Source organism: Sinohyriopsis cumingii, chromosome 5, assembly GCF_028554795.1.
Source record: "Sinohyriopsis cumingii isolate HCF-2022 chromosome 5, ASM2855479v2, whole genome shotgun sequence".
Classification (NCBI taxonomy): Eukaryota; Metazoa; Mollusca; class Bivalvia; order Unionida; family Unionidae; genus Sinohyriopsis; species Sinohyriopsis cumingii.
Genome location: NC_142965.1, coordinates 129,198,524 through 129,225,485, shown reverse-complemented (window position 1 = coordinate 129,225,485; position 26,962 = coordinate 129,198,524). Strand labels below are relative to the sequence as shown.

The window sequence follows — 26,962 nt, the reverse complement described above, 5'->3', positions numbered from 1 at the left end:
AACGGTATATGTTACATCCGTGTTCGAGCTGTAATATTTATCTGACATATCAGGAATAAGTGTGAAAAGTTTAAAGTTGGTGTCTTCAGAGAAAACATAGGTTGAAATACTGAGAAAATGCAATGTGCATTTAAAAAATAGTTAATTTTCATCATATGGAAGTGGGGGGGGGGATGTTGTGGGGGTGGAGGCGGCTTGTGTGCCAGTTAATATTGTCCTGTGTTAAAAACAAATACATGATGGTTATTCAAAAGGACTGCTTGCGACTTATATGTTTCAGTTTAAAATGAAATCTTACAATAATAACACGTACATGGTCCTTGGGGTTTCAATCTATAGTACTTCTGAAAGCGGAACAGGTATAATGTGAATTTGTGTGCACTGCAACAAGCACACTGGAGAGAACGTTGGCATAACTCTGCAGTATCATAAACTGGACGCTGCGTTTTTCTAAAATGCTGTTTTTCCTTTATGTGTATTCTTATAGAATGGATAACTCCATTTGTTCTCAGCGCGATCACGGTAGTTTCCCCTGATTAACAATATAATTTATATATTATGACACCCGACCTTGATATTTAAGATAATACTACCTAATGGCTATCGGAGTAAGAATTTTTTTGTTCCATCGGTTATTATGCCATCATCAGATCTCAAACCATTCCCATCGAATGATATCATAGGTACAACGAAATGACCAATATCGATTAAAAAATCTGTCTTCTATGTATATATGGGAACCACGGTAGCTCAGTTTGAAGAGCGTTCGAATTATGATACAGTCTTCGTGGATTCAATACCCATTATACCCGCCAGTTGTTACAGTGTTACCACGCCCCACTACACTACCCACGCTAAGGTCAGTTGGGGTCGACTACCTTGGTGTTTCCTTATGAAGAGCACAGAGGTCCCAATTCTTTAGCGTGATATAGCCAATGTTGTCCTTTACAACAGTGTTGTTAAAGCAAACAAGCAAACAATCCATATATTTATATAGGCATGTCAGGGCCGCGGACAAGGTAAGACAACTAGGATAATATTCTGGGGCCCCACAACGGCCAGGGGTACCACTGCCGTTACAATCTGTAATTCATAGGGGCCTACTGGATAATTTTTCCAAGGGCCCACACATCTTGGCCGCTGCCCTGAGGTACGTGGTATGTGGGTTGATACGCAGAAGGTAGGTAACTAGGTAACACACACACACACACACACACACACACACACACACATGCTTTCTGCCCAGTTAAAAAGTACGTTTTTTGCCTCTGTTTATGTCATTCTTAACTTAAAAACAAACAATCAGTGACTTGCTATAAGTATAATTTATTCCGATTTTAATTTATTAAGCAGAAACTTATTTCATCTCGTCTCAAATATCAGACCATCAGATGGGTCTAACTAAATGATAATGTCAAATATGTTTGAAAATGGCATCAACCTTACTTGGATAGACAATGCTCCGTCTCCTGTCAATATCATACATGCTCTGATTACATAAAATATACCAATATCTTTCATGGCTGCTGAGTATGGAATGAAAAAGAGAAGAATTTAGTACTTGAAAATATTGGACACAATATAAAACATTATTTTCTTTACAATACGGATTCAGTCGATGATGACGGGTCCACGATGTCAAGAAGTCTTAATCGGCAAATTTTCTTCACTTCCTCAACACCTGTCAGTGCCTCTTCTTCCGAGCTGTTTTTTAGCCTTGTTTCAAGCCCTTTCAGTATGGCTTCCTTCTTATTTTCCCTGGCGCAGATGACGAAAGGGAAACCAAATTTTTCTTTGTACTCCTGATTCAGGCTATTCATATTCTGACGTTCTTTTTCTGTCATGTCGAACAAACCAGCGCTCGTCTGCTCTTTTGTAGAGTCTGGCGTTAGACCTCCTGACTGGGCTAGTTTTCCCGCCAGATCTGGATGGAGTCTCAGTACGCCCTCTTTACCTGTAAGTAAGTTCTCGGTTAATGTTAAGCATAATGTCAAAAGCCTTCCAACAAGGATCGATACAAACGAAAAGAATATGAGAGAATTAAACACTTTAGGAAATGGAAGAAAAATATTTGGTCTTAGTAGGCAAAGATGTCAAATGAAAATAGTCGTGCTATCAGAAAAGATTATATTCTTAACATTTGTCATTTTTAATACCTGTAAATTTATAAATAATATCTCCCAGTTTTATGAATTAGGATATACCACATTACAATGTGTTATCCTTAATTCCTTGTCCAAATATTTCGGATTTTTTATGGGTTTATTTTCTTTTCTTTTCGTATTATGTGTCTTTAAAAAGGCATCCACATCAGAAATTATTTTAAAAAATGTTGCAAGTATCATTCTCCTGACCGCGTAGTAAGGAACTATCACAAATTTTGAACGTAGACTCAAAATGAGAAGATATGCGAAGGTAATGGGCATAGTGTACTGGTTTAGTTTTCATGCGAAATTGTCAAAATTTATTTTTCCATCTGGTTAGTTAGCTATTATTTCATTATAGTAACATCGGTTCTATTTCAGGGGTTTGCGGTTGTTATCTGGAACGATCCCAGTAAATGGCACTTTAAAATTAAATCACAAAGAGAAATGTAATTTAAAGTGCGGTCACCAAAAATCCGAGTATTAAACAGTCCAATTAAAAAGGAGAGAGAGAGAGAGAGAGAGAGAGAGGTGGTGACAGTGTTAAAACACACTAGATAAACATATGAGCTGATCGAAGTAAAACAAAATGGATGAATGCCAGACAAATAAAATAATCATCCAAAAACGATTATTGTGTTAGTACATAAGTGCAGAAACATTCGATGCAATTTAAGGTGTTCTGTTAATCTTATTTTGGAATCTGCAGGAAAAGGTCCATTATAAATTAGACAACTGCATATAAACAAAATTATTGAAATTATATAATTTTGTCATTCGTATGGGGTACTTCATACTCTATAACACTTGATTAAATATATATATAGGACTTCAGTTATACGGTAGTCATTTGTATGGGCTACTTCATACTCCGTAATACTTGATTAAATATATTCAGGACTTCAGTTATACAGCTATGTCATTTGTATGGGCTTCATACTCTGTAATACTTTATTAAATATATAGACAGTAGCGGCCTTAGCGTTGTGCGAAAGTGGTCCGCAAGCCGGGGGGGGGGGGGGCGGGGTTGAGGCAAAAATTGGGAATTTGTTTAAAATAGATTATAATTAAAGCAGATTATTGAAAAAATAAATTTGATTTTGAAAACAAACCTCTCTTTTATATGAGTATTGCACAGAATTTCTTCAGTGATATAGAAATTAGATTTTGGGGTCACATAGTCCTAATTTCGCACTGGGCCCGCACTGCCCTAAAACCGCCGCTGACTTAAATTATACAGCACTGTCATTTGTGTCGGTCACACTTCGTACTTTCATGACACACAACCTAAAAGAGCATGCGGTATAGATGAATACATACAGTATGCATATACTAAATTGATTTCCTGAACTTGAACAGTACTGCAATTTCTATGGGTTTCTTTATATATTTCTGTTTGGATTATTGCACGTTCATGCAAGGCCGGTGTATTGCGGATATCTATAATCTAACAGATTTGACTAAAGTTTGTTTTGTTTGATCTCTTATAGCGGTGCAAGATCTCTGTTGTTTTATATATATATATATATATATATATATATATATATATATATATATATATATATATATATATATATAAAGATATATTAATGTATTATTTATGAAATTAAAATTGTCATATAATAAAAGAATAATGTTCATGAGGTGTTAGTAAATGTATTCAGTCGCTGTGTAGCGTGCTGCTTTGGCGAATAAATGCTTAAGTAACGAAGTGAGAACTCTTTGGGAAATTATTCGAATGTCTATCAAGATTTCGACAGCATTTGAACCAACGTGTGTAAATGATTGGATTCGGTATAAATTAATTCTTAATACGAAACTCCTCTAAACATGGATAGAACTGCTTATGCCTTACTAATCTGTCTCTGTTTTAGTCTCATAATCCTCCACATTTCCACCCTGTTTTACAACCTAAGGTGCTGTCTGGAATTAAAAACGACATTGTAGATCAGTGTTGTGTTTGATGTGATTTGGATTTTTAACGTAGCTTTAACAATTTTTCAGTCATATCGCTACGATGTCTGCAATGTGGCAGTTTATAGTGATGTCTAGCACTGGGGCATCTTGCCGCAGACATGTAGCACGATGTCCCACCCAGTCACATTATCCTGACACCGGGCCGACCAGTCCTAACACTAACCTCTTAATGCTGTGCGCCAATTGAGGGAGCTGTTAGTACCATTTTTGTAAGTCTTTGGTATGACTCGGCCGGGGATCGAACCGACGAACTCCCGCATCCGAGGCGGACGCTCTAACCACTAGGCCACCGGAGCGGTCACATTGTAGATCATGTCCCATCATAAACTCTAGACGACAGTACTGTACCGTATAACATCATCAACCGTCTGCTACGTAACTACATTTAAAGAAATCAAAACCATCATCAACCGTGTGTTACGTCACTATATGTAAAGACGTCAACAAGATCATCAACCGTGTGCCACATAACTACATGTAAAGAAATCAACACCATAATCAACGGTGTGCTACGTCACTAGAAGTAAAGAAATCAGCATCATCATCAACCGTGTGATACATAACTACATGTAAAGAAATCAACATCATCATCAACGACGTGCTTCGTCGCTACAAGTAAAGAAATCAACATCATCATCAACCGTGTGCTACGTCCCTACAAGTAAATAAATCAACACCAGCATCAACCGTGTGCTATGTCTCTACAAGTAAAGACATCAACACTGTCATTAACCGTGTGATACGTCACTACAAGTAAAGAAATCAACATCATCATCGACCGTGTGCTACGTCACTAGAAGTAAAGAAATCAACATCATCATCTAGCGTGTGCCATGTCACCAGTAAAGAAGTCAACACTTTTTCCTCTTAAACATTAGGAATATATTTTCACATTATGCAAGAAAAGTCATAATGGAGAATATATTATTGCATGTCATAATGGAGAATATATTATTGCAATCAAAACCGAGTGTGCTGCTGTAATCAAAAGTACGGCTTCCGCCAGGTGTCATTTTGCCGTCATATTTCGGCGATGTGGCAGTGGTGGCATGATACCAAGGGTAGGTAACCCTATGAGGTGAAGATTGGTAAATTGTCATTTTACTGCCTGGCTCAGCCAGTCAGATTGTTTTTCCATTCATCTCCCTGAAAACTTATTCAGACTTTAAATTCCTCGTGATTAACTTCACCATTCCTTACCCTCATTTTTTAGGAACTGTCAACTCGTCTTAAAGGATATGTCCGCAAATCAAACTGTAGTTATCACAATTGATAAGCATTCTTATAATAAAATGGAAAGAAAAGTCAATATTTTGTTATTCTAATTTAAAAAAGTAATCTAACTAAAGAGATTTTTGGTTGGCTGCTCGTCAAGATATTGCACAGACAACATCAATCAACTGGATTCCAGCAACTGCAGTCAATACGCATGCTTTTATCCACAGGATGAGGTTTTGTATTACAAGTGATAAACAATGACCCAAAGTCTGATTGCTTTGCCGTTATATATAGTATTCTACCATGCATTTGAACATTATTTCACACATCCCCTAACACTGAGAATACAGTATCATACTATTTGTAACATTGGTAGCAGTTTACATTGCTATTGTTCTTGTTGTAGTTGTGTTGGTGGTTGTGGTTGTGGTAACGACCTGCGAGGGGTTGCTGATCCAAGAACGTGGACATTGCCTCGTGTAGATGGCTGACGTCATTGAATGGCCTCTGACGCCATACGGCTGCCGCACACAGAGAGCAGTGCTCCACTACATTTCCAAAGATGGAGATAAATTGTTCATACGGCATACGGTTCACCTCTGATATTGACATCAGGCCAGACATGTCAACTCTAAATAAATAAATAAATAAATAAATAAATAAATAAATAAATAAATAAATATTCAGACAGGACTTGTTTGTCGGCCAAAACGTTCCCTTACCTCTGTACAAAAATCATTATTATTATACGCGGAACTTCAAAAACAAAGATGCAATTAAATTGTCAGTACTTAGGTCAAAAGCGTAGTCAATTAGAATAGTCATAAAATATTTTCTTTATTAGTTCTCTTAAAAATAATCAACGATGGGATATAACTAACTTCATCTACATGCAAATTTAAAACCTTTTATTTGATTAGCCTCGCACATCTTTCGCCGTTCAAATGAACAAACCCTGAAAGAATGTTTGCACTTAAAGCCAAATATATTTATAGAACTAGTGCTAAGAGATATTTGTTTTAGAACGAAACGTCTTTCTCTCTCAGACAGAATTCGTGTTAGATTTTATTTCATATTTGAATCACAGAATTTCAAAGTATAAGACAAGAAAGACACGGTAAGGACATCCTGAATGCCTTTCATTGATTGTACTGGAAATGTTAGTCGAACAGTATTAATCAGAGATGCCTGTGATTTCGCGTACCTTCTTACCCCTGGTGATGATTCGACCCACAATACACATGCAATCGTCCGGCATAGGTCAACATCATCATTTCACCCAGATAAGCAACTTAAGTCGAGATGGGAATAGTCTTTACATAAACGGGCGCACAAGTGAAGCATATTTAACCGCATGAATATACGGCATAGTTGAAATAGCTGCAATTTACTTACCGTCCTTTAGCTCTGACTACAGTAAGCCAATCAGTCGGAACTGTTACAAGGGAGATAACTATTTAACATTTTTCATAACAGTTATTCTACTAGTAATCTTATCCTTGAATCTTCATTGACAATAAATACATATTCTTCAATTCGGCGAGTTTAGGCTTAAAACTTTCGTGTCATTTTGAAGGAAAATCTTATTTTGTTTGGTTGTAGACTTTAAATGTATGGTTCATAAGCATACGGTTCACATGGAGGGAGGAAGATCGTGCCAAGACAGACACACACATACGCCCTACCTTTAATCTTCGTTTTTTTATATTTCTATTTCTATTTCGCGGACGATGGGGCTGCCTGTAATTATATTTTCATTATAAGAAGTAACAAATTAAACAATTGATCATTATTTATTCACTGCGAATGCAAGAATGAATATATAATTGACAATTTATTGTTAACATTATAATATACTATAGCGGGACGTAATTAGACGTAGGAGAAATTTTACATCTAAATGATCAATAATCTATTATGTATTTTACTCGATCCGCCTGAGTGTTTCCAAACTTTTCTTGTGGAAGTCTGGGATATTTCGAGTTGTGACAAATTCGATCACAAGTGGGTGTCCGACGCTGAGGTACTTCGAGATGTGAAAAAGTCGATCACAAGCGGGTTTCCGGTCGCTGGAGCATTTTGTGAATGATGACACTAGCTTTTCGTCGCCGAATAAAACCAGCTGTTCCATGGGTGCAATCGATTGATTCTATCTGCGATTGTGCGTATATTTTTTTTCTTTTGTTGTTGTTGTTGTTGTGGTGGTGGTGGTGTGTGATGCGTGTTGTCACCGGAGGATTATCAGAGGTACGAAGATCGATACCACTGCGAGAATGGGTAAAAATAGTGTACACGTCACCTCACTACGCATAACATTCTGTGTAATATTGTTGAAGGAGCTGTCGATTTTCTCTATATATATATATGATTTATAATAATAGCACATCCTCATTCCCCTGTCCCATTTTCGAACAGAACAGCTAAGGAAATGCTCAAACAGAAAGATTCGCGTCAAGAATCAAGGTCTACTTATCAGTAATTGATCTGGCAAGCACTAATACGATTTCATGTTCTGTTGATCTTTTCATTCACCAATAAAATTACAGCTTCGTGATGCTGAAAGTGAAAAATGTTATTTGGAACATATCGCTTTAAACGATAACCCACCCTAACAAGAAATACAGAGATTTATCTGATAAACTACTAAAAATAAGCGGATGTGGAATTTTTTAGGTCACCAGGACATGGACTTTTATCTGTGCCTGTCAGATCTACATTTTGTAGGAGATCTCAGTTTTAGTCAGACATTAATTTGCGTACAAAAATATTGTTGTCATTGAATCTAATTAAATAAAAATCTATTTTTGAACGTCGAAGATATCTATTTTAACTATAATGCTAAGTAGTTTTGTTTAGAGTAAGTAAATAATGTTTCCTCCCATTCCTATAAAGGTAATCAAATAAACTATAAAAAATAATACATATAAATTTGTCGTATAATTTAAAATTTGTTTCTTTCATTTATTGTTTGATTTTTAAATCATCGACAGAGTTACATTCCTTTCATTTATCCTTTCTAATCCTTCTTCCACTCGGTGTTATGAATGTAACTAGCAATCCACTTCTCTCACTTGCTCTTGATTACTTCAGCTCGTTCTCTCCTTCTAGCCCTCTTCTGTTTACCCCCATGATCTCCCCTTATCCATCTTGTCCTATTCTCTTCAACTCGCTGTGTGATCTCTCCAGCTTGATATCTCCATCTCTTCCAATGATGTTTCCAGCTCACTCCATGATCTCGTTAGCTTGCCATACGATCTCTCCAGCTGGAGATAGATAACTGCAGATCTCCCTGTGCCACTCGTTCTTGATTTGTCCACCTTTTTTATTATAATTAATTTTTCTCAGAAACTTTTTGAATTATCTGGCGTTCCAAAATACGTCGTGATACTTTATGGCGTAGGCGTGGTTTAAGTTGTATTTCCAATTGTCTCTGAGTTTCGGCCGTAATTACTGTAAGTTGTATTTCCAATTGTCTCTGAGTAATTACTGTAAGTTGTATTTCCAATTGTCTCTGAGTAATTACTGTAAGTTGTATTTCCAATTGTCTCTGAGTAATTACTGTAAGTTGTATTTCCAATTGTCTCTGAGTTTCGGCCGTAATTATTGTAAGTTGTATTTCCAATTGTCTCTGAGTTTCGGCCGTAATTACTGTAAGTTGTATTTCCAATTGTCTCTGAGTAATTACTGTAAGTTGTATTTCCAATTGTCTCTGAGTAATTACTGTAAGTTGTATTTCCAATTGTCTCTGAGTTTCGGCCGTAATTATTGTAAGTTGTATTTCCAATTGTCTCTGAGTTTCGGCCGTAATTACTGTAAGTTGTATTTCCAATTGTCTCTGAGTAATTACTGTAAGTTGTATTTCCAATTGTCTCTGAGTAATTACTGTAAGTTGTATTTCCAATTGTCTCTGAGTAATTACTGTAAGTTGTATTTCCAATTGTCTCTGAGTTTCGGCCGTAATTATTGTAAGTTGTATTTCCAATTGTCTCTGAGTTTCGGCCGTAATTACTGTAAGTTGTATTTCCAATTGTCTCTGAGTAATTACTGTAAGTTGTATTTCCAATTGTCTCTGAGTAATTACTGTAAGTTGTATTTCCAATTGTCTCTGAGTTTCGGCCGTAATTACTGTAAGTTGTATTTCCAATTGTCTCTGAGTTTCGGCCGTAATTACTGTAAGTTGTATTTCCAATTGTCTCTGAGTTTCGGCCGTAATTACTGTAAGTTGTGTTTCCAATTGTCTCTGAGTTGCGGCCGTAATTACTGTAAGTTGTATTTCCAATTGTCTCTGAGTTTCGGCCGTAATTACTGTAAGTCAACCCAATACGTTCGGTAGTGTCTTTGAGTCTGTTTTCTGACTTTCATGAATTTTCTGGCCAGATATCTGTTCTTTTGTTACTTTCCTTTGTTCCTTGAGTTTACCGTAATATCCCTTTGTACTGCTATATGTGTGATGTAAGTTAGGTCTCTCTCTCTATCTCTCTCTCTCTCTCTCTCTCTCAGTACAATGGCTGCACCCCCACCCCATTGTATCGTGTGATCTGGAATCTGGTTCCAATTAATACTTCCAGTTCAGTATGTAGTTCTAGTCTACTTTTAGAACATTTTTCCCTCTCTCATTTTGGTGGTGATAAAAGAGTTTTATTTATGCTTTTTTGGTAGGGATTTAAAGGTAATTGTTTACTCTTGAGAATATGAGCTCAGGGTGTTGTTGTCTTTGTGTATTTCGGCGACAGTGCACAGTGAGTAATAAGGCCTTGGTGATGATCCGGAAGTGAAATCTGTGTTCTGTTTACATGTTGCTTTGTTGACAGTAGAGCATCTCAAAATAGAGCAGATCAACCTTTGACGAGAACTTCACCGTGAAGTCATCTTTGAAGGTATTTTAGATTAACATATGATTCGTATTGATTGTCACACAGTGGAAAGGTCAGTACTGAGAAACAAATGTAGAGAATATATGGTAAAATTAACTGTGTTCTATGTCCATCTGTCTGAATGGAATATCCCAAATGATTTTCAACCCGCTGTTTTCATCAACGTCTTCACTATTGTGATCGCACCACTTATATACGCAATGTCCGCTCTGAGAAAAGATTGCTATGATATCGCATATTTAAATCCGGGTCTCCGCCAGAGGTACAATATGGTCAATCTAGTTAGAGAAGCTGCATTTATTAGTTGAGTGTACTCAATGATAACTTGTAAAGAATTACATTATATTTATATTGTTTCCGTTTGATTTTCCCTATATTATTAACCTCCACAAAGGTGTGCACTCAATTTCGGCCCAGTACCGATACTTTGAGACCGACTATTTAATATTCAGACGCCGATATTGTTGTCTTCCTTTATCTCGAGAGACAAAGTTCCAACGAATTAGACTTTTTAAAACTCAGAGGAAAGTACTTTTTATTAAGCTATTTGGGGGCCCCGAGTGGCCGAGTGGTCTAAAGCGCTCTCCGTTACGGATCACTGCCATCTTACCTCTGTCTGCGTGGGTTCGAGTCTCGGATTCGGCTAATGTGGGTATGTGAGAAAGCTTGCCAGTAGCTTCTCGTGGGTCGGTGGTTCTTTCCGTTTTTTTTTTCTCCGGGTTCTTCCTCCACCATTAATACTGGCCGCCATGTTTAGCCTATCGTGTGCTGAAAAATGGCGTTAAACCCTACAACAACAACAACATTAAGCTATTTGAGAGTCCGAGTGGAGGAAACTGGTCAGATGTTCAGCAGCACAGCGCCTCGACGACCACACTAGGTCAAGAGACTGATGATGATGATTGAGAGTCACCGCCCATACCCTCTTCCCCCAAGCAAACAAAGCAGAGCCCTCCGAGAAAAAAATGGTCGGTCCCTTACATTATAGATAATTTGCTTCATCAACATGGTGATGACGATGGTTATGACGATGATAACAATGATGATGGTAACCAAATCAAATTGTAATTATGTTGTACTATTTACTCTGTCGACTCGACCTTCAGTACCTTAGCTTCGTCGTGGTCGTGTTTAATCTCTGCTATATTGTTGACATGTACCTCTGGGTGATGCCCGGATGTAATGCCATGACGTTAGGACATATTTCCCAAAGCGGCCATTGGCCAAAAATCTCCGATACAGTTGCCACTATTTCACAAGGGCGAGTTTATCCTGTTGAGTTTTACATTCGCCCTGGGCAAGCTTTTTGCACTTACTGGTTAGGTGATTGGCCGTCCTTTCTTTACTCATGAGCATTAAACATGATGGTGAGACATCATGATTTTTACGCCTGCCTTCACATGTAGATTATTGTACGTCTAACTGCTCTTGCTCTGTTGTTATTATTATTACTGGTGATGTTGATGTTGTTGTTGCCGTTGTTGTTGATGAAAGTTCAGTTGTTGTATTTCTTCGACGTTATGTGTATTCTTTCTCAACACTTAAAGTTAGATATCGATTATCTTTAACTTTTCTTTCCCTAAAACTGTGTTTTTGTTGAGTATGTTACTCAGTTTTTTTGGGGGGTGTTCTTCTGAGTTGTTTTCTGTACAGACCAACCTAATGCCTTATGATCTATTACAACTAATTTTTTAAGGAGTGCGAGAGAACAGCCTTATCGTCACTACCTCCATTTGCGTTATCGGAAAAAATTAGCAGTTCCAAGCAAAACCCACATTTTCTCCCTTTCTCTGCTGATCGCTATCGTACTTGTTCGTTTATCCACATAAGCTCTTTTGCTTTGGCTTCGGTTTTTGATGCTTTAGAGCATAGCAACACAAAATAAATTATTTAGTGTCGAGACATTTTTGTAGTTGCCAATAATATAAGGATAGAATCGGCTGAAGCGTTTTGCGGCAGCTGTGTGTGTCTGTGTGTCTGTGGTCTTGCCCAAGGAGGACACACCATGATTGCCATAAACATAAGGATAGACCCTGCCGGAGCACTTTTGTGGCATCTCTCTCTTCTCTCTCTCTCTCACTGCAGCAAAACTCAATATATGACAATAATACCACTATTTACGTCCTTTAATTTTCAAGTACATGGCTGTTATTCCTTAAACATGATAATAATTACTCATGGTTTTGATGAAATTCAATATTTGACCGAAAAGATAAAATGAGAATTGTATTGTATTTTAAATATGGCGTACATTTCTTTAATATTACAGTGTCAGTGATATTGCCATTTCAACATGTAAATAACTTCAACTGCTGTTAGTCTATTTTGTTTATGATAATGATACTTGCTACAGTGTATTATTTTATGCATTCATCTCATCCAGTTTCCAAAGATGTATAATTTTACATTGATCAAGGTAAATCCACCCTGTCGTTTATACAAAGCAATTTCTATGATAACCAGAACATCAGTCGTCATCAACTTACTCCGGATTTGTACACACATATGTGTCCGTGTATCTGCCTGCAATTCCGTCTCAATCTCATTGTTTGTCTGTGTATGTGTATGTATTATGATTCTGGCGTGTATCTTAACAGATTCACAGCTAGCTTCACTACCTGAATACCTCTGCATAACTTTTTTTTTTTTTTTTTTTTTTTTTTTACCTCGCTCTGGGCACGCTTCCAGACGCCCGGAAGTCGAGCGGCATCATCCTTGGATGTAATAATTGGGTGTTTATGAGAAGCCATAAATAGCATACTTCCCAAGACAGCTGCGGAATCAAAATACGATTTTCAGTGACAACATGCAGGCAGTATATATATATAATCGTTGCTAAACCAGCAATTTTTTGAAACCGCTTAGGGATAAAAGAGAAAAAGAAAGCAATATACAAATCACTTGATCATTATATTTTTATATTAGCCCTATCTTATAAGAATTTAATGACTAGTATTAAATTAAAAATTACTGGAATAATCACCTTGAGGTTATTACTTCACAAAAAAAATATAAAGGAACACAAATACTAGAACAGTCTGACTATGAAAAATTTAGCATAGGGACCACAAAATAATAATATGATAAAATTTGGTATATTTCACAAATAATGACAGAAACCCACACTTTGCTGAATTCAAGATTTTAAAAGAAGTGTTAGTCCACGAATTAAACTAGAAAGCAATGTCAGTTCTAGAAGTGTTAGTAGCAATCCACGAATTTAACTAGAAAGCAATGTCAGTTCTAGAGAAAATGCCATAAGTCTGCCGCATGATGCCCCAGTGCTAGACATCACTATCAACTGCCACACTATAGACATCGTAGCGATATTACTGATTTTTTTTTTAAAGCTACGTTAAAAATCCAATGCACACACACACACACACACACACACACACACACACACACACAGTGATGATAAAATTGAGATAACCGGTATACGGTGAATTATTAATTTGATATGAGTCAATATATAGATTGCTATGCAGATACATTTTTAGCACAACTTGAAGTACTGGTAATAAATACAATGACATTTTATAACGACGAGCCAAACACGGCTTTATAATTTATGGAGGGCTAAATCAGATTAAAAATAACATATAACAACTCTTCATATGAAGCAGCTGTAAGATTGACAACATCTGACTTAAATCTGAAATCATATATATTTAAATAGGTGAAGAAACGTTGTAAGTTGCAGAAAATTAAAGCACATGTTTTACAATGTCATCATTTAGCCTGTTAATAACAGCCATTATTCTCTGTGTGATTTTGTTTAATCTGAAATGACCGGTAAAGAAAAGTATAAATCATGAAAATCCATTTGCTTACACATATCAATTAACTGTCAAACAAATTAAACGAAAAAAGCATACAATACATTAGGTTTAAGGAGGCAAGATTGAATTTTTTTATATATAAAAAGGTATATGATAGTATGTATGACAACTGGTAGTGCTACGATTCTGTTGTCTTAAACGAAATAACAGAAAGAAGCGATGCTACCAATTTTAATAAAATCAGCAAATTAATTTATTTATTTAAGTTGCAAAGTAAAATTTTAAGAGGAACGTTCAGTCTTGTGAATTACATCCTAAAAAATATTAAAAGTTATATCACAAGTCCAAAATTATATAGTGTTCCGAATAAACTCTAATATTGAATATGCTTCTGTACAAATAGTCTTGAATATGTTGATGTACCAATAGTCTTAACGCATCACAGCGTTATAATCTAGAATGTCTCTGAATGAATTCACAATAACCCTAAATTAGCGATTTAGTCGAAAACATCAAAATGCACTTTGTAATTCGAATCAATAATTTTTAAATAAATGATTCCTCTCAAATTATATCTGAAAACAACTGAAAATGATTCCACATACTGATCTTAAGTTAGGAATGCACACTTTTGCTTACCACAACCTGATATAAAAACCTAAGACACAAAGAACTTTCAGGACGTGGGGGAGAAGTTCGCATCCAGAACATTCTAAGCTTGTAAAAAAATGCTAGACCTTGAACTAAAATATTAGTAGACAACTTATTTATAACATCCAAACATGACATTAATCAGGCAAGCAACAACCAATCTACCCTCAATCACGGACAAAGGTCAAGCTAGCAGGCAAATGTCTACATACTAGAAAATAAAAACACAATGACTGAGATAAATACGTCTTGATAACCTGAAAAAAATACTGTTTGATAAAGGATAATAATTTTTAAACTCGAATTTTATGCAAAGACGATATGCCAGATGCGAGAACACAAACACTTAACGCATTTTCACCGTACAGTATGCATTTGTCATGAACAAAATGTTTACCATGTAAAATTGTAGTACATCGATAAAAATATTGTAACAAAATGTGTCAGTTGATATGGGAATAATTTTTACACAATATGAATAAAGTAAAAATCAGTACACCGTTTACATTATGTAGATATATAGCAATTTTTGTAGAATATATCATTAGTCATTTGCAATACGATGCCTTTTTTCGGAACGTTTGTCTAACCATCTAGTAGCAACTGAAAATGCACTAGAAATTCACTCTTTTGTAAAAGACTACAAATCGAACAAGGAAAATCGATGGTGGAAATGGAAAAACGAAATAATATGCAACATCTCTACTTGGTGAGGATACATAGAATCCAACCAACAATCTGAAATATTAATTTCTGATGTAACAATATTAGCATTCTGTCTAATCATGACTGGCAATACACCTGTTATGTATCAGTGGATCAGCAGATGGAGTCATATTAAGAACGAACCTGACAAATCGTTGGCAGGAATGGAGCATTTATAGAAGATGTGTATTCACGAGCTTTTGATGATAAAACATTTCGAAAGTGAAGACGATGGCCATGGAAAATTCGTATTTTCGGATCGTAATGGTCTTGAATAAAATTGCCACCTTTGGTTATAACGGTGAGTCAAGAGATTGCACATTATTCTTTCTGTAAGATATCAGCTGATCAACAAATGGGTCAGTATCAAGATATAATAAAATTATACGGTTTTAAGTGATTTACATTTTAGGTGAATAAGCTGAAAATAAAACAAGTATTGTACATCTTGTTTCTAATACTGTTAATTGTAGCCTTTTCGGACAACAAGATTAAAAGTCACATTCAAGACATTATGACAGACTTGCCGGACATCGAATAGAAACAAAGCATGGACTTAAATGTGTCATTGCTACTAACGGTACACTTTTTGTCATCGAATGAAATGGAAATGACAATGGGTAACATCTTTGAAAAAACACAGTGTACAGATATATAAAAGGCTCAGTTAAAATGGTGTTAAACATATTGTCAGTATGGGCGTTGGGACAAAATGCAAACTCTGCAACAATATGATACAATTATATAGAAAAGAAAGAAGACGCTAAGTAAAACCTATGCACAGAACAATGATTATGATGATTAGGTTATGCTTTATACAGGCTCTTTGGAGAGTCCCAACACACGTGTAGAGGACGATGCCGTACATCAATTTATGATGCATACTATAATATTAACCGTGATATAAAGAAACTTATTGATATTAATGTTTGCTTTGCTGTGTTTTAAAAATAATTTATGAATCTCTATCATTGTCGAAGGCAAAGTATACTTACATAAGAGTCATGCTAAGAAAGGGAACTTCGCTCATTTCTCCTAGGTGTTTTGTTTATACCTCAAATGAAAATTGCAATGAAAAACAAATTGATACACAAAAAGTAAATTGTTTATGCCGAAATAAACAATTAGGTCACAATTCCTAAGGTACCAAGTTATTACACTGTCAATAATTCCAGGAAATGCTGTACTTGTTTCTCTTAAAACTCTATCCTTCCCTGTTAGATGTATACCTAATTAAGCCCTTATGCTTTCAACACCATCCAACTATTTTATGATACAGTCATTTTGTATTGGGTATGTTTCTCCACTAAAGTATGTTTCTACAATACTTTTATCTTTATTTCTGGAACAGTTTGTATAAACTACATTTCCATTTTGTCAACTTCTACAGCATTTTACATTACCCCTTAAGTATATGTCCACATGTTTTGTTGGTAATCTTCAACCTCAAGTTTGAACTTGCTACTTTGAATTCGTTTACGTCAGTCATATCTTTAACTCCTCGGTACTCTTATCTCTTACACGAAATCATTCGCGTAAATCACTTGCATTTCCATATTCTCAGGGGCCTGTATAGTTTTACTTTTAATATCACTTGGTTCTAACATATATTAGGGTTGCCTCTCCTTAAAAAAATGTTTCTTTTTTCAACCTTATGTTCCATATTGATTTTTGCCAGTCTGACATGGTATAGTGCAAGTTTTTTTTGTTGCATTATCTAAGTGTTATTGTATAGTACAAGGCGTCTGCATTATCTTAATGTCATGGTAGAGTGCAAGTGTTTGCATTATCTTAATGTCATGGCAGAGTGCAAGTGTTTGCATTATCTTAATGTCATGGTATAGTGCAAGTGTTTGCATTATCTTAATGCCATGGTATAGTACAAGGTGTCTGCATTATCTTAATGTGATGGTATAGTGCAAGGCGTTTGCATTATCTTAATGCCATGGTAGAGTGCAAGTGTTTGCATTATTTTAATATCATGGTATAGTGCAAGGCGTTTGCATTATCTTAATGCCATGGTATAGTGCAAGGTGTCTGCATTATCTTGATGTCATGGTATAGTGCAAGTGTTTGCATTATCTTAATGCCATGGTATAGTGCAAGGCGTTTGCATTATCTTAATGCCATGGTATAGTGCAAGGCGTTTGCATTATCTTAATGCCATGGTATAGTGCAAGGCGTTTGCATTATCTTAATGCCATGGTATAGTGCAAGTGTTTGCATTATCTTAATGTCATGGTATAGTGCAAGTGTTTGCATTATCTTAATGCCATGGTATAGTGCAAGGTGTCTGCATTATCTTAATGCCATGGTATAGTGCAAGGCGTTTGCATTATCTTAATGCCATGGTATAGTGCAAGTGTTTTGCATTATCTTAATGTCATGGTATAGTGCAAGTGTTTGCATTATCTTAATGCCATGGTATAGTGCAAGGTGTCTGCATTATCTTAATGCCATGGTACAGTGCAAGTGTTTGCATTATCTTAATGTCATGGTATAGTGCAAGTGTTTGCATTATCTTAATGTCATGGTATAGTGCAAGGTGTCTGCATTTTCTTAATGCCATGGTATAGTGCAAGTGTTTGCATTATCTTAATGCCATGGTATAGTACAAGGTGTCTGCATTATCTTAATGTGATGGTATAGTGCAAGGCGTTTGCATTATCTTAATGCCATGGTAGAGTGCAAGGTGTTTGCATTATCTTGATGTCATGGTATAGTGCAAGTGTTTGCATTATCTTAATGCCATGGTATAGTGCAAGGCGTTTGCATTATCTTAATGCCATGGTATAGTGCAAGGCGTTTGCATTATCTTAATGCCATGGTATAGTGCAAGGCGTTTGCATTATCTTAATGCCATGGTATAGTGCAAGGTGTCTGCATTATCTTAATGCCATGGTACAGTGCAAGTGTTTGCATTATCTTAATGTCATGGTATAGTGCAAGTGTTTGCATTATTTTAATATCATGGTATAGTGCATGGTGTCTGCATTATCTTAATGCCATGGTATAGTGCAAGGTGTCTGCATTATCTTGATGTCATGGTATAGTGCAAGTGTTTGCATTATCTTAATGCCATGGTATAGTGCAAGGCGTTTGCATTATCTTAATGCCATGGTATAGTGCAAGGCGTTTGCATTATCTTAATGCCATGGTATAGTGCAAGGCGTTTGCATTATCTTAATGCCATGGTATAGTGCAAGGTGTCTGCATTATCTTAATGCCATGGTACAGTGCAAGTGTTTGCATTATCTTAATGCCATGGTATAGTGCAAGGTGTCTGCATTATCTTAATGCCATGGTATAGTGCAAGTGTTTGCATTATCTTAATGCCATGGTATAGTGCAAGGTGTCTGCATTATCTTAATGCCATGGTATAGTGCAAGGTGTCTGCATTATCTTAATGCCAAGGTATAGTGTAAGGCGTTTGCATTATCTTAATGTCATGGCATAGTGCAAGTGTTTGCATTATCTTAATGTCATGGCATAGTGCAAGGTGTTTGCACTATCTTAATGCCAAGGTATAGTGCAAGGCGTTTGCATTATCTTAATGTCATGGTATAGTGCAAGGTGTTTGCATTATCTTAATGTCATGGCATAGTGCAAGGTGTTTGCATTATCTTAATGCCAAGGTATAGTGCAAGGCGTTTGCATTATCTTAATGCCATGGTACAGTGCAAGGCGTTTGCATTATCTTAATGCCATGGTATAGTGCAAGGTGTTTGCATTATCTTAATGCCATGGTATAGTGCAAGGCATTTGCATTATCTTAATGCCATGGTATAGTGCAAGGAGTTTGCTTTATCTTAATGCCATGGTATAGTGCAAGGCATTTGCATTATCTTAATGCCATGGTATAGTGCAAGGTGTCTGCATTATCTTAATGCCATGGTATAGTGCAAGTGTTTGCATTATCTTAACGTCATGGTATAGTGCAAGGTGTCTGCATTATCTTAATGCCATGGTATAGTGCAAGTGTTTGCATTATCTTAATGTCATGGTATAGTGCAAGGTGTCTGCATTATCTTAATGCCATGGTAGAGTGCAAGTGTTTGCATTATCTTAATGCCATGGTATAGTGCAAGGCGTTTGCATTATCTTAATGCCATGGTATAGTGCAAGGTGTCTGCATTATCTTGATGTCATGGTATAGTGCAAGTGTTTGCATTATCTTAATGCCATGGTATAGTGCAAGGCGTTTGCATTATCTTAATGCCATGGTATAGTGCAAGGCGTTTGCATTATCTTAATGCCATGGTATAGTGCAAGGCGTTTGCATTATCTTAATGCCATGGTATAGTGCAAGGTGTCTGCATTATCTTAATGCCATGGTACAGTGCAAGTGTTTGCATTATCTTAATGTCATGGTATAGTGCAAGTGTTTGCATTATCTTAATGTCATGGTATAGTGCAAGGTGTCTGCATTTTCCTAATGCCATGGTATAGTGCAAGTGTTTGCATTATCTTAATGCCATGGTATAGTGCAAGGTGTCTGCATTATCTTAATGCCATGGTATAGTGCAAGGTGTCTGCATTATCTTAATGCCAAGGTATAGTGTAAGGCGTTTGCATTATCTTAATGTCATGGCATAGTGCAAGTGTTTGCATTATCTTAATGTCATGGCATAGTGCAAGGTGTTTGCACTATCTTAATGCCAAGGTATAGTGCAAGGCGTTTGCATTATCTTAATGTCATGGTATAGTGCAAGGTGTTTGCATTATCTTAATGTCATGGCATAGTGCAAGGTGTTTGCATTATCTTAATGCCAAGGTATAGTGCAAGGCGTTTGCATTATCTTAATGCCATGGTACAGTGCAAGGCGTTTGCATTATCTTAATGCCATGGTATAGTGCAAGGCGTTTGCATTATCTTAATGCCATGGTATAGTGCAAGGCGTTTGCATTATCTTAATGCCATGGTATAGTGCGAGGCATTTGCATTATCTTAATGCCATGGTATAGTGCAAGGAGTTTGCTTTATCTTAATGCCATGGTATAGTGCAAGGCATTTGCATTATCTTAATGCCATGGTATAGTGCAAGGTGTCTGCATTATCTTAATGCCATGGTATAGTGCAAGTGTTTGCATTATCTTAACGTCATGGTATAGTGCAAGGTGTCTGCATTATCTTAATGCCATGGTATAGTGCAAGTGTTTGCATTATCTTAATGTCATGGTATAGTGCAAGGTGTCTGCATTATCTTAATGCCATGGTAGAGTGCAAGTGTTTGCATTATCTTAATGCCATAGTATAGTGCAAGGCGTTTGCATTATCTTAATGCCATGGTATAGTGCAAGGTGTCTGCATTATCTTGATGTCATGGTATAGTGCAAGTGTTTGCATTATCTTAATGCCATGGTATAGTGCAAGGCGTTTGCATTATCTTAATGCCATGGTATAGTGCAAGGCGTTTGCATTATCTTAATGCCATGGTATAGTGCAAGGCGTTTGCATTATCTTAATGCCATGGTATAGTGCAAGGTGTCTGCATTATCTTAATGCCATGGTACAGTGCAAGTGTTTGCATTATCTTAATGTCATGGTATAGTGCAAGTGTTTGCATTATCTTAATGTCATGGTATAGTGCAAGGTGTCTGCATTTTCTTAATGCCATGGTATAGTGCAAGTGTTTGCATTATCTTAATGCCATGATATAGTGCAAGGTGTCTGCATTATCTTAATGCCATGGTATAGTGCAAGGTGTCTGCATTATCTTAATGCCAAGGTATAGTGTAAGGCGTTTGCATTATCTTAATGTCATGGCATAGTGCAAGTGTTTGCATTATCTTAATGTCATGGCATAGTGCAAGGTGTTTGCACTATCTTAATGCCAAGGTATAGTGCAAGGCGTTTGCATTATCTTAATGTCATGGTATAGTGCAAGGTGTTTGCATTATCTTAATGTCATGGCATAGTGCAAGGTGTTTGCATTATCTTAATGCCAAGGTATAGTGCAAGGCGTTTGCATTATCTTAATGCCATGGTACAGTGCAAGGCGTTTGCATTATCTTAATGCCATGGTATAGTGCAAGGCGTTTGCATTATCTTAATGCCATAGTATAGTGCAAGGCGTTTGCATTATCTTAATGCCATGGTATAGTGCAAGGCATTTGCATTATCTTAATGCCATGGTATAGTGCAAGGAGTTTGCTTTATCTTAATGCCATGGTATAGTGCAAGGCATTTGCATTATCTTAATGCCATGGTATAGTGCAAGGTGTCTGCATTATCTTAATGCCATGGTATAGTGCAAGTGTTTGCATTATCTTAACGTCATGGTATAGTGCAAGGTGTCTGCATTATCTTAATGCCATGGTATAGTGCAGGTGTTTGCATTATCTTAATGTCATGGTATAGTGCAAGGTGTCTGCATTATCTTAATGCCATGGTAGAGTGCAAGTGTTTGCATTATCTTAATGCCATGGTATAGTGCAAGGTGTTTGCATTATCTTAATGCCATGGTAGAGTGCAAGTGTTTGCATTATCTTAATGTGATGGTGTAGTGCAAGGTGTTTGCATTATCGTAATGTCAAGGTGTTTACATTATCTTAATGCTATATTTTTCTCAAAATTTGAAATGGCTTGGTCTCATTGCAGGATAACGATTTATAGAGTAACTATCTTTATTATTCATCCACTGTTTACAAACTAATATTGTTCTTTATCCATATAAAGTCCTCTTTGTGTTAGCTTCCTCAACTCATCCATATCATCTAGTTAAACATTTGAGCTTTGGTCAATATATTTTAACTAATTTGCCACGTTTTTAGTACTATCAACTTGTGTTTGAACTTGGGCATCTACGACATTATCATCTTATTTATGGTAAGTATTGTTTAAAAACGGGTCAAATTCATCATCGCAATAAAATTGTATGATGTTTAAATAGCAACGTTTGTTCAGATGACAGACTTTGTACAAGCCATACCTCCGGCGATGATTTTTTTTATTATCGCAAGATACATAAACAAGATACTGTAGAAAAAGAAATGAAAATGTTGGATGATGTACCGTCGTTCTTAACGAAGGCGAGGCAAAAGAAACCAGTTCACGGAAAATGAAGAGAAATAGCAAGAACTGAACATAAAGATGATTACAGATCTTCAATTTTAATTTCGATACTTCATGTTGGAACCACTATCAACAACGAGTTCCAGCTATGCTTTAGAATGCTTTAAACGCATCTTAAACGTTATCATCTTTCCAAGTACTGCTTTAGAATGCTTTAAACACATCTTAAACGTTTTCATCATCCCTAGTACTGCTTTAGAATGCTTTAAACGCATCTTAAACGTTATCATCATTCCTAGTACTGCTTTATTATGCTTTTATCACATCTTAAACGTTATCATCATTATTGTCATTTAGTCAATCTGCAAGAAATTTGAACTTTTCTATTGATTTTGTTTCATCGAGTTACGTAAATAACCATCGTGGTGCTTACGTCTTAAAGAATCGAGACTATTCTCTCCAGCAGGTAAGAATATTTTAGCAATTGGATGTCATCACGAAAAGGACTTAATTTCCCAGTATGTACACCAGACTGTCAACAGTCTCAAACTTTGTTAATGTTAAATACAAAGAAAATACAGGGAAGTAAGTTAACTTTTGTCGACAGATATTTTGCAGAGGTAGCGTTTAAATATTTTTCTGGTTCTGCCAATCTTCTGACGAATATCGGAAGTGTTCATAAAAATTAATTGCGCTTATCATGGGAATGAGTACGTTTATTTTTAACGTTATTGTAATAAAACATCTCCGAATTTTTTTATAGAACAATAAATAGCAAAAATGTATACTATAGTACGTACTCAAATAATCAAATCGAGGACAATAATAATAGGAGTTCAATACCTTAGTCAACCTCACCATTGTATTACTTACACCTGGAATAACATTAAAATGACCTACCTGTATACATAGTACATGTCAAATCTGTACCAGGTAAATTCTTTGTTTTAATAATATATAGGTACTGGTAATTGCTAAATACGACAAAGCTAACAACTGAAGTCGAATGCTTGCGGAAAGATATCACAACATCGTACGGACGCTATAACCTTTTGAAGTGAAAGGTCAACAATATCACGATAACATAACAGACTTGTGGATAGTGTGTTTATATAGAACACATTGTATTAGGCAAGGGATATAAACGAAACATTGAGCAAGATAGTGTACAAAATGTAGGTAATAAGCTTAAGATGCCATCATGCTTCAAGGTTTTGACAAATCAGCCTGCAGCGACCTCTGTCGTGGGATTTCAAATGAGACATAATACTTGCAAACGTACTGGAGTAATACAAGTGGATGACCGAAATTATGACCCGACAAACACGTTTCCAGTTCGCTACGATGTCTTCGGAATCAGTTGCATAACCGGCAAAGGACCAATACAGAAATAGTTTTACTTTCCTTCTTAACTACATTCGTAGTGAGGGATTTATCGTCAATATCAGCATTACCAATCTCATAGTTAACTGAGTTTGAGTTTTTAAAATATTATACGCTTTTTGTTGCCTAGCACCATTGCAAGTTTGTGCCTGTGATAAAATTATCCTTTCAAAATCATAATAAATAATGTACGAAACTTTAAACTGGATTGATAGTTTTAAATTTTTATTTTTTTAATGTCTAATTGGTGTTGATACTTTTGAATTGTACAACTGAACCTTCTTTGGAAATTGAGTTAGGAATGTCGTTAAATATTATTTTGCGTTCTAATTTTATTTTCTAGTATGTAAAATTTTTCAAGATTCTTTGGACACATTGTTTTTGTTTTGATGTTTGTTTATAACTTGAAAATCAACAGTGTTAGGACCCACTTGCGACAATCCGGTTAGAAATTATAATGTAATGAATCAAATTACAAAAGTTTGTGCATTTTGTATGACCTTGATGCGTGTCGTGTTTAAAATATCCAGAGGTACAAAACTACCATGGTGTATGGCGAATAATAAAGTTCAAGACTGATTAAAGTGATTTGTAATTTATGTTTCTTATTTGCTGTGATATTGCCATATCATTTATTGATGTATTGGTTTTTATTTATTTAGCCAAACATTTTAATATATTAATAACGATCTAAGACATATGCATTCATTATGTTGTACATAATTGCATAATGCAAATAATACAATGATACAGGTAAAATAATGTTTAATTTGCACTCAACGGGGATTCGAAGCCAGATCCACGGGTCATTGACTGTATATTTATATGTATACGCTGTCATTTAATGAGTACAAGTTTTTATGTTTAAGCTCTTCTGGATTCATCCGCCGCGTTTTATGACGTAGAATTAATGGCATGTTTAATATTTGACGCAGCTTAAGATCTTCTGGATTCATCCGCCACGTTTTATGACGTAGAATTAATGGCATGTTTAATATTTGACGCAGCTTAAGCTCTTCTGGATTCATCTGCCACGTTTTTTGACGTAGAAATAATGGCATGTTTAATATTTGACGCAACTTAAGATCTTTGGATTCATCGGCCGCGTTTTCTGACGTAGAATTAATGGCATGTTTAATATTTGACGCAGCATAAGATCTTCTAGATTCATCCGTAACGTTTTATGAATTTCTCAAGTCTGACTGATTTTTAAATGATTTTCAAAACATCATCGAGTCTGGTTACTAATTGTTTAACTTGATTTTAGTGTTTTTGTATTCCTACACGAAAAGATAATATACAAAGAAAAACAATAATAAGTGGTGTAGATGTTTTTTTAAATTTATTTCATTGTGCCCGTATCCCTACACGATATGATAATCTACAGAAATATAAAAACATATGAGTGATCTAAAGATTTTTAATTTTGATTTTAGTGTTCTCATATCGTTGCAAGTCATGTGAAAACGTATATACGTTAGAAGCCTATGCATGGCAACAATTAAACTAATTAAGTGATTGATAGTTCTGTTGAGAAATATGGTTGCGGTAATTATTACAGCAGCGACGTTGGGAAAAAGAAGGGGGAGAAAAGGAAAGGAAATCTTCTTTATGTTGGCCCATGGAAATTGGAGTCACCTTGAAAAATATCTTTTCTCTTAAGATGAAGGTAAGTGGAAAATAATGACATTTTCATGAAGCATTTCAGAAACAGTATCCATGGTTCCCAAAAATGCTTAGATCTCCATGCATTTTTGCAGTGTCAGTAATTATTTCTTCGCTTATATCTTATACAGCATACTTTGTTTTACTTAGTGATTATTTCTCAAAAAGCGTTATTTCAATTCTAGTTTTCATTAATTTATGTTTACGTTAATCTGGCAGCAAGTTCTCACTACTTATATTTTATACTAAAGAGAACAAACAAAAAGCACATACTAGTCTAAACCAGTTAGGTTGATTTTATGAACACTCACTCATTTTATTACAGTACTGCCATTGTACATCTCTTTCCACTTTCAGCCATTTCAATCCTTACCTACGCATGAGCAGGAACGGGCAGGTTATTGTTTTAGAAAAAAGAAAGAAAGAAAAAAGAGAAAGAAGAAAAGTAGATGGACTCTTGAATATTTAATATAAGATCACAAACGCTGAGACAGGGTAAAGTAATATTGCAAATGCAGAAATTGGAACTAAATATACCTTAATGACTTTTTTCCCCTCTTTTTTGTGTATGTTCTTTTTCAGAAACTCAGATAAATGTACGTATGATTTGACTGTGACTCGATTTTAATTAAGATGCACTGATATGCAAAGCAATGAAGTCGTAATTTAGTTCAGATTACCAATCTGTCAAGAGGCGTACTGCTATATTAGCATATGAAAAAGAAGGAGGGTCAGCAACTTGAACCTGATGGTGTGGAGGAAGAGGAGAAGAAGGTCGAGGCGGAGTGAAGCAAATGTGTGTAGATGTTATGTGTGTTTGTCTGTGTCTGTGAGTTTGAGAGAGAGAGATTGAGAGAGATTATAATGGGGTCACTCAGTAGACCTGACTTTGCCAAGTAATTTCTAATTTTTTATCAAGCAATGACTGGTTGATTAACATGTGATATAAGCAACACATGCTGTAGATGCCTCTCAGAATTCCATGATGGGCGGTAATGTGTACGGAATGGTGGATATATTTACATGAATAATGTCAAGGTCATCTGTCTCATCAACATTTGAAATTGAATCAAATTATTAAACTTTTTAAAAGAAAAATGCGATATCAAATATTCATGTTAAAAAAATAAAATTATCTAAAAGTTGCGTCATTGCATTAGAATGAGATTCGTCCTAACAACGACATCGTGTTTGATTTAATTCCACCTGCAGGTTTGTAACGAGATGGTTTAACATAATGTAATAAGTAGGATATAGTCTAACTTAATCGGTTTTGGCTTATCATAGAAATTAAACGAGTCGTATAGATAATCGGTTTTGGCTTATCATAGAAATTAAACGAGTCGTATAAATAATCGGTTTTGGCTTATCATAGAAATTAAACGAGTCGTATAGATAATCGGTTTTGGATCATCATAGAAATTAAACGAGTCGTATAGATAATCGGTTTTGGCTTATCATAGAAATTAAACGAGTCGTATAGATAATCGGTTTTGGCTTATCATAGAAATTAAACGAGTCGTATAGATAATCGGTTTTGGCTTATCA

The 26,962-nt window shown here is 35.8% G+C and overlaps 1 protein-coding gene and 1 long non-coding RNA gene across 2 annotated transcripts; one reads left to right on the top strand and one right to left on the bottom strand.

Annotated features, from left to right (window-relative positions):
• Positions 1-1,306: 1,306 nt before the first annotated feature.
• LOC149800225 (2-oxo-4-hydroxy-4-carboxy-5-ureidoimidazoline decarboxylase-like) lies at positions 1,307-6,788 on the bottom strand. The gene is made up of 3 exons (XM_089959791.1): positions 6,735-6,788; positions 5,777-5,970; positions 1,307-1,954 (listed from the first exon to the last, which is right to left on the bottom strand). The coding sequence occupies exons 2-3, from the start codon at positions 5,961-5,963 to the stop codon at positions 1,599-1,601; spliced, it is 543 nt and encodes a 180-aa protein (XP_089815917.1). The 5' UTR covers positions 5,964-5,970; positions 6,735-6,788; the 3' UTR covers positions 1,307-1,598.
• Positions 6,789-15,483: 8,695 nt separating this feature from the next.
• On the top strand, positions 15,484-26,193 carry LOC149800224 (uncharacterized). The gene is made up of 3 exons (XR_016421340.1): positions 15,484-15,652; positions 25,311-25,418; positions 25,772-26,193. It is a non-coding gene; the product is annotated as an uncharacterized LOC149800224 (long non-coding RNA).
• The last annotated feature ends 769 nt before the right edge of the window (positions 26,194-26,962 follow it).

Excerpts from the sequence above, each read along its gene's own strand:
- LOC149800225 (XM_089959791.1), bottom strand. The coding sequence starts at position 5,963 with ATGTCTGGCCTGATGTCAATATCAGAGGTGAACCGTATGCCGTATGAA. Across the intron at positions 1,955-5,776 it reads GGATCAGCAACCCCTCGCAG|GTAAAGAGGGCGTACTGAGA; the intron begins GTCGTTACCACA and ends ACTTACTTACAG.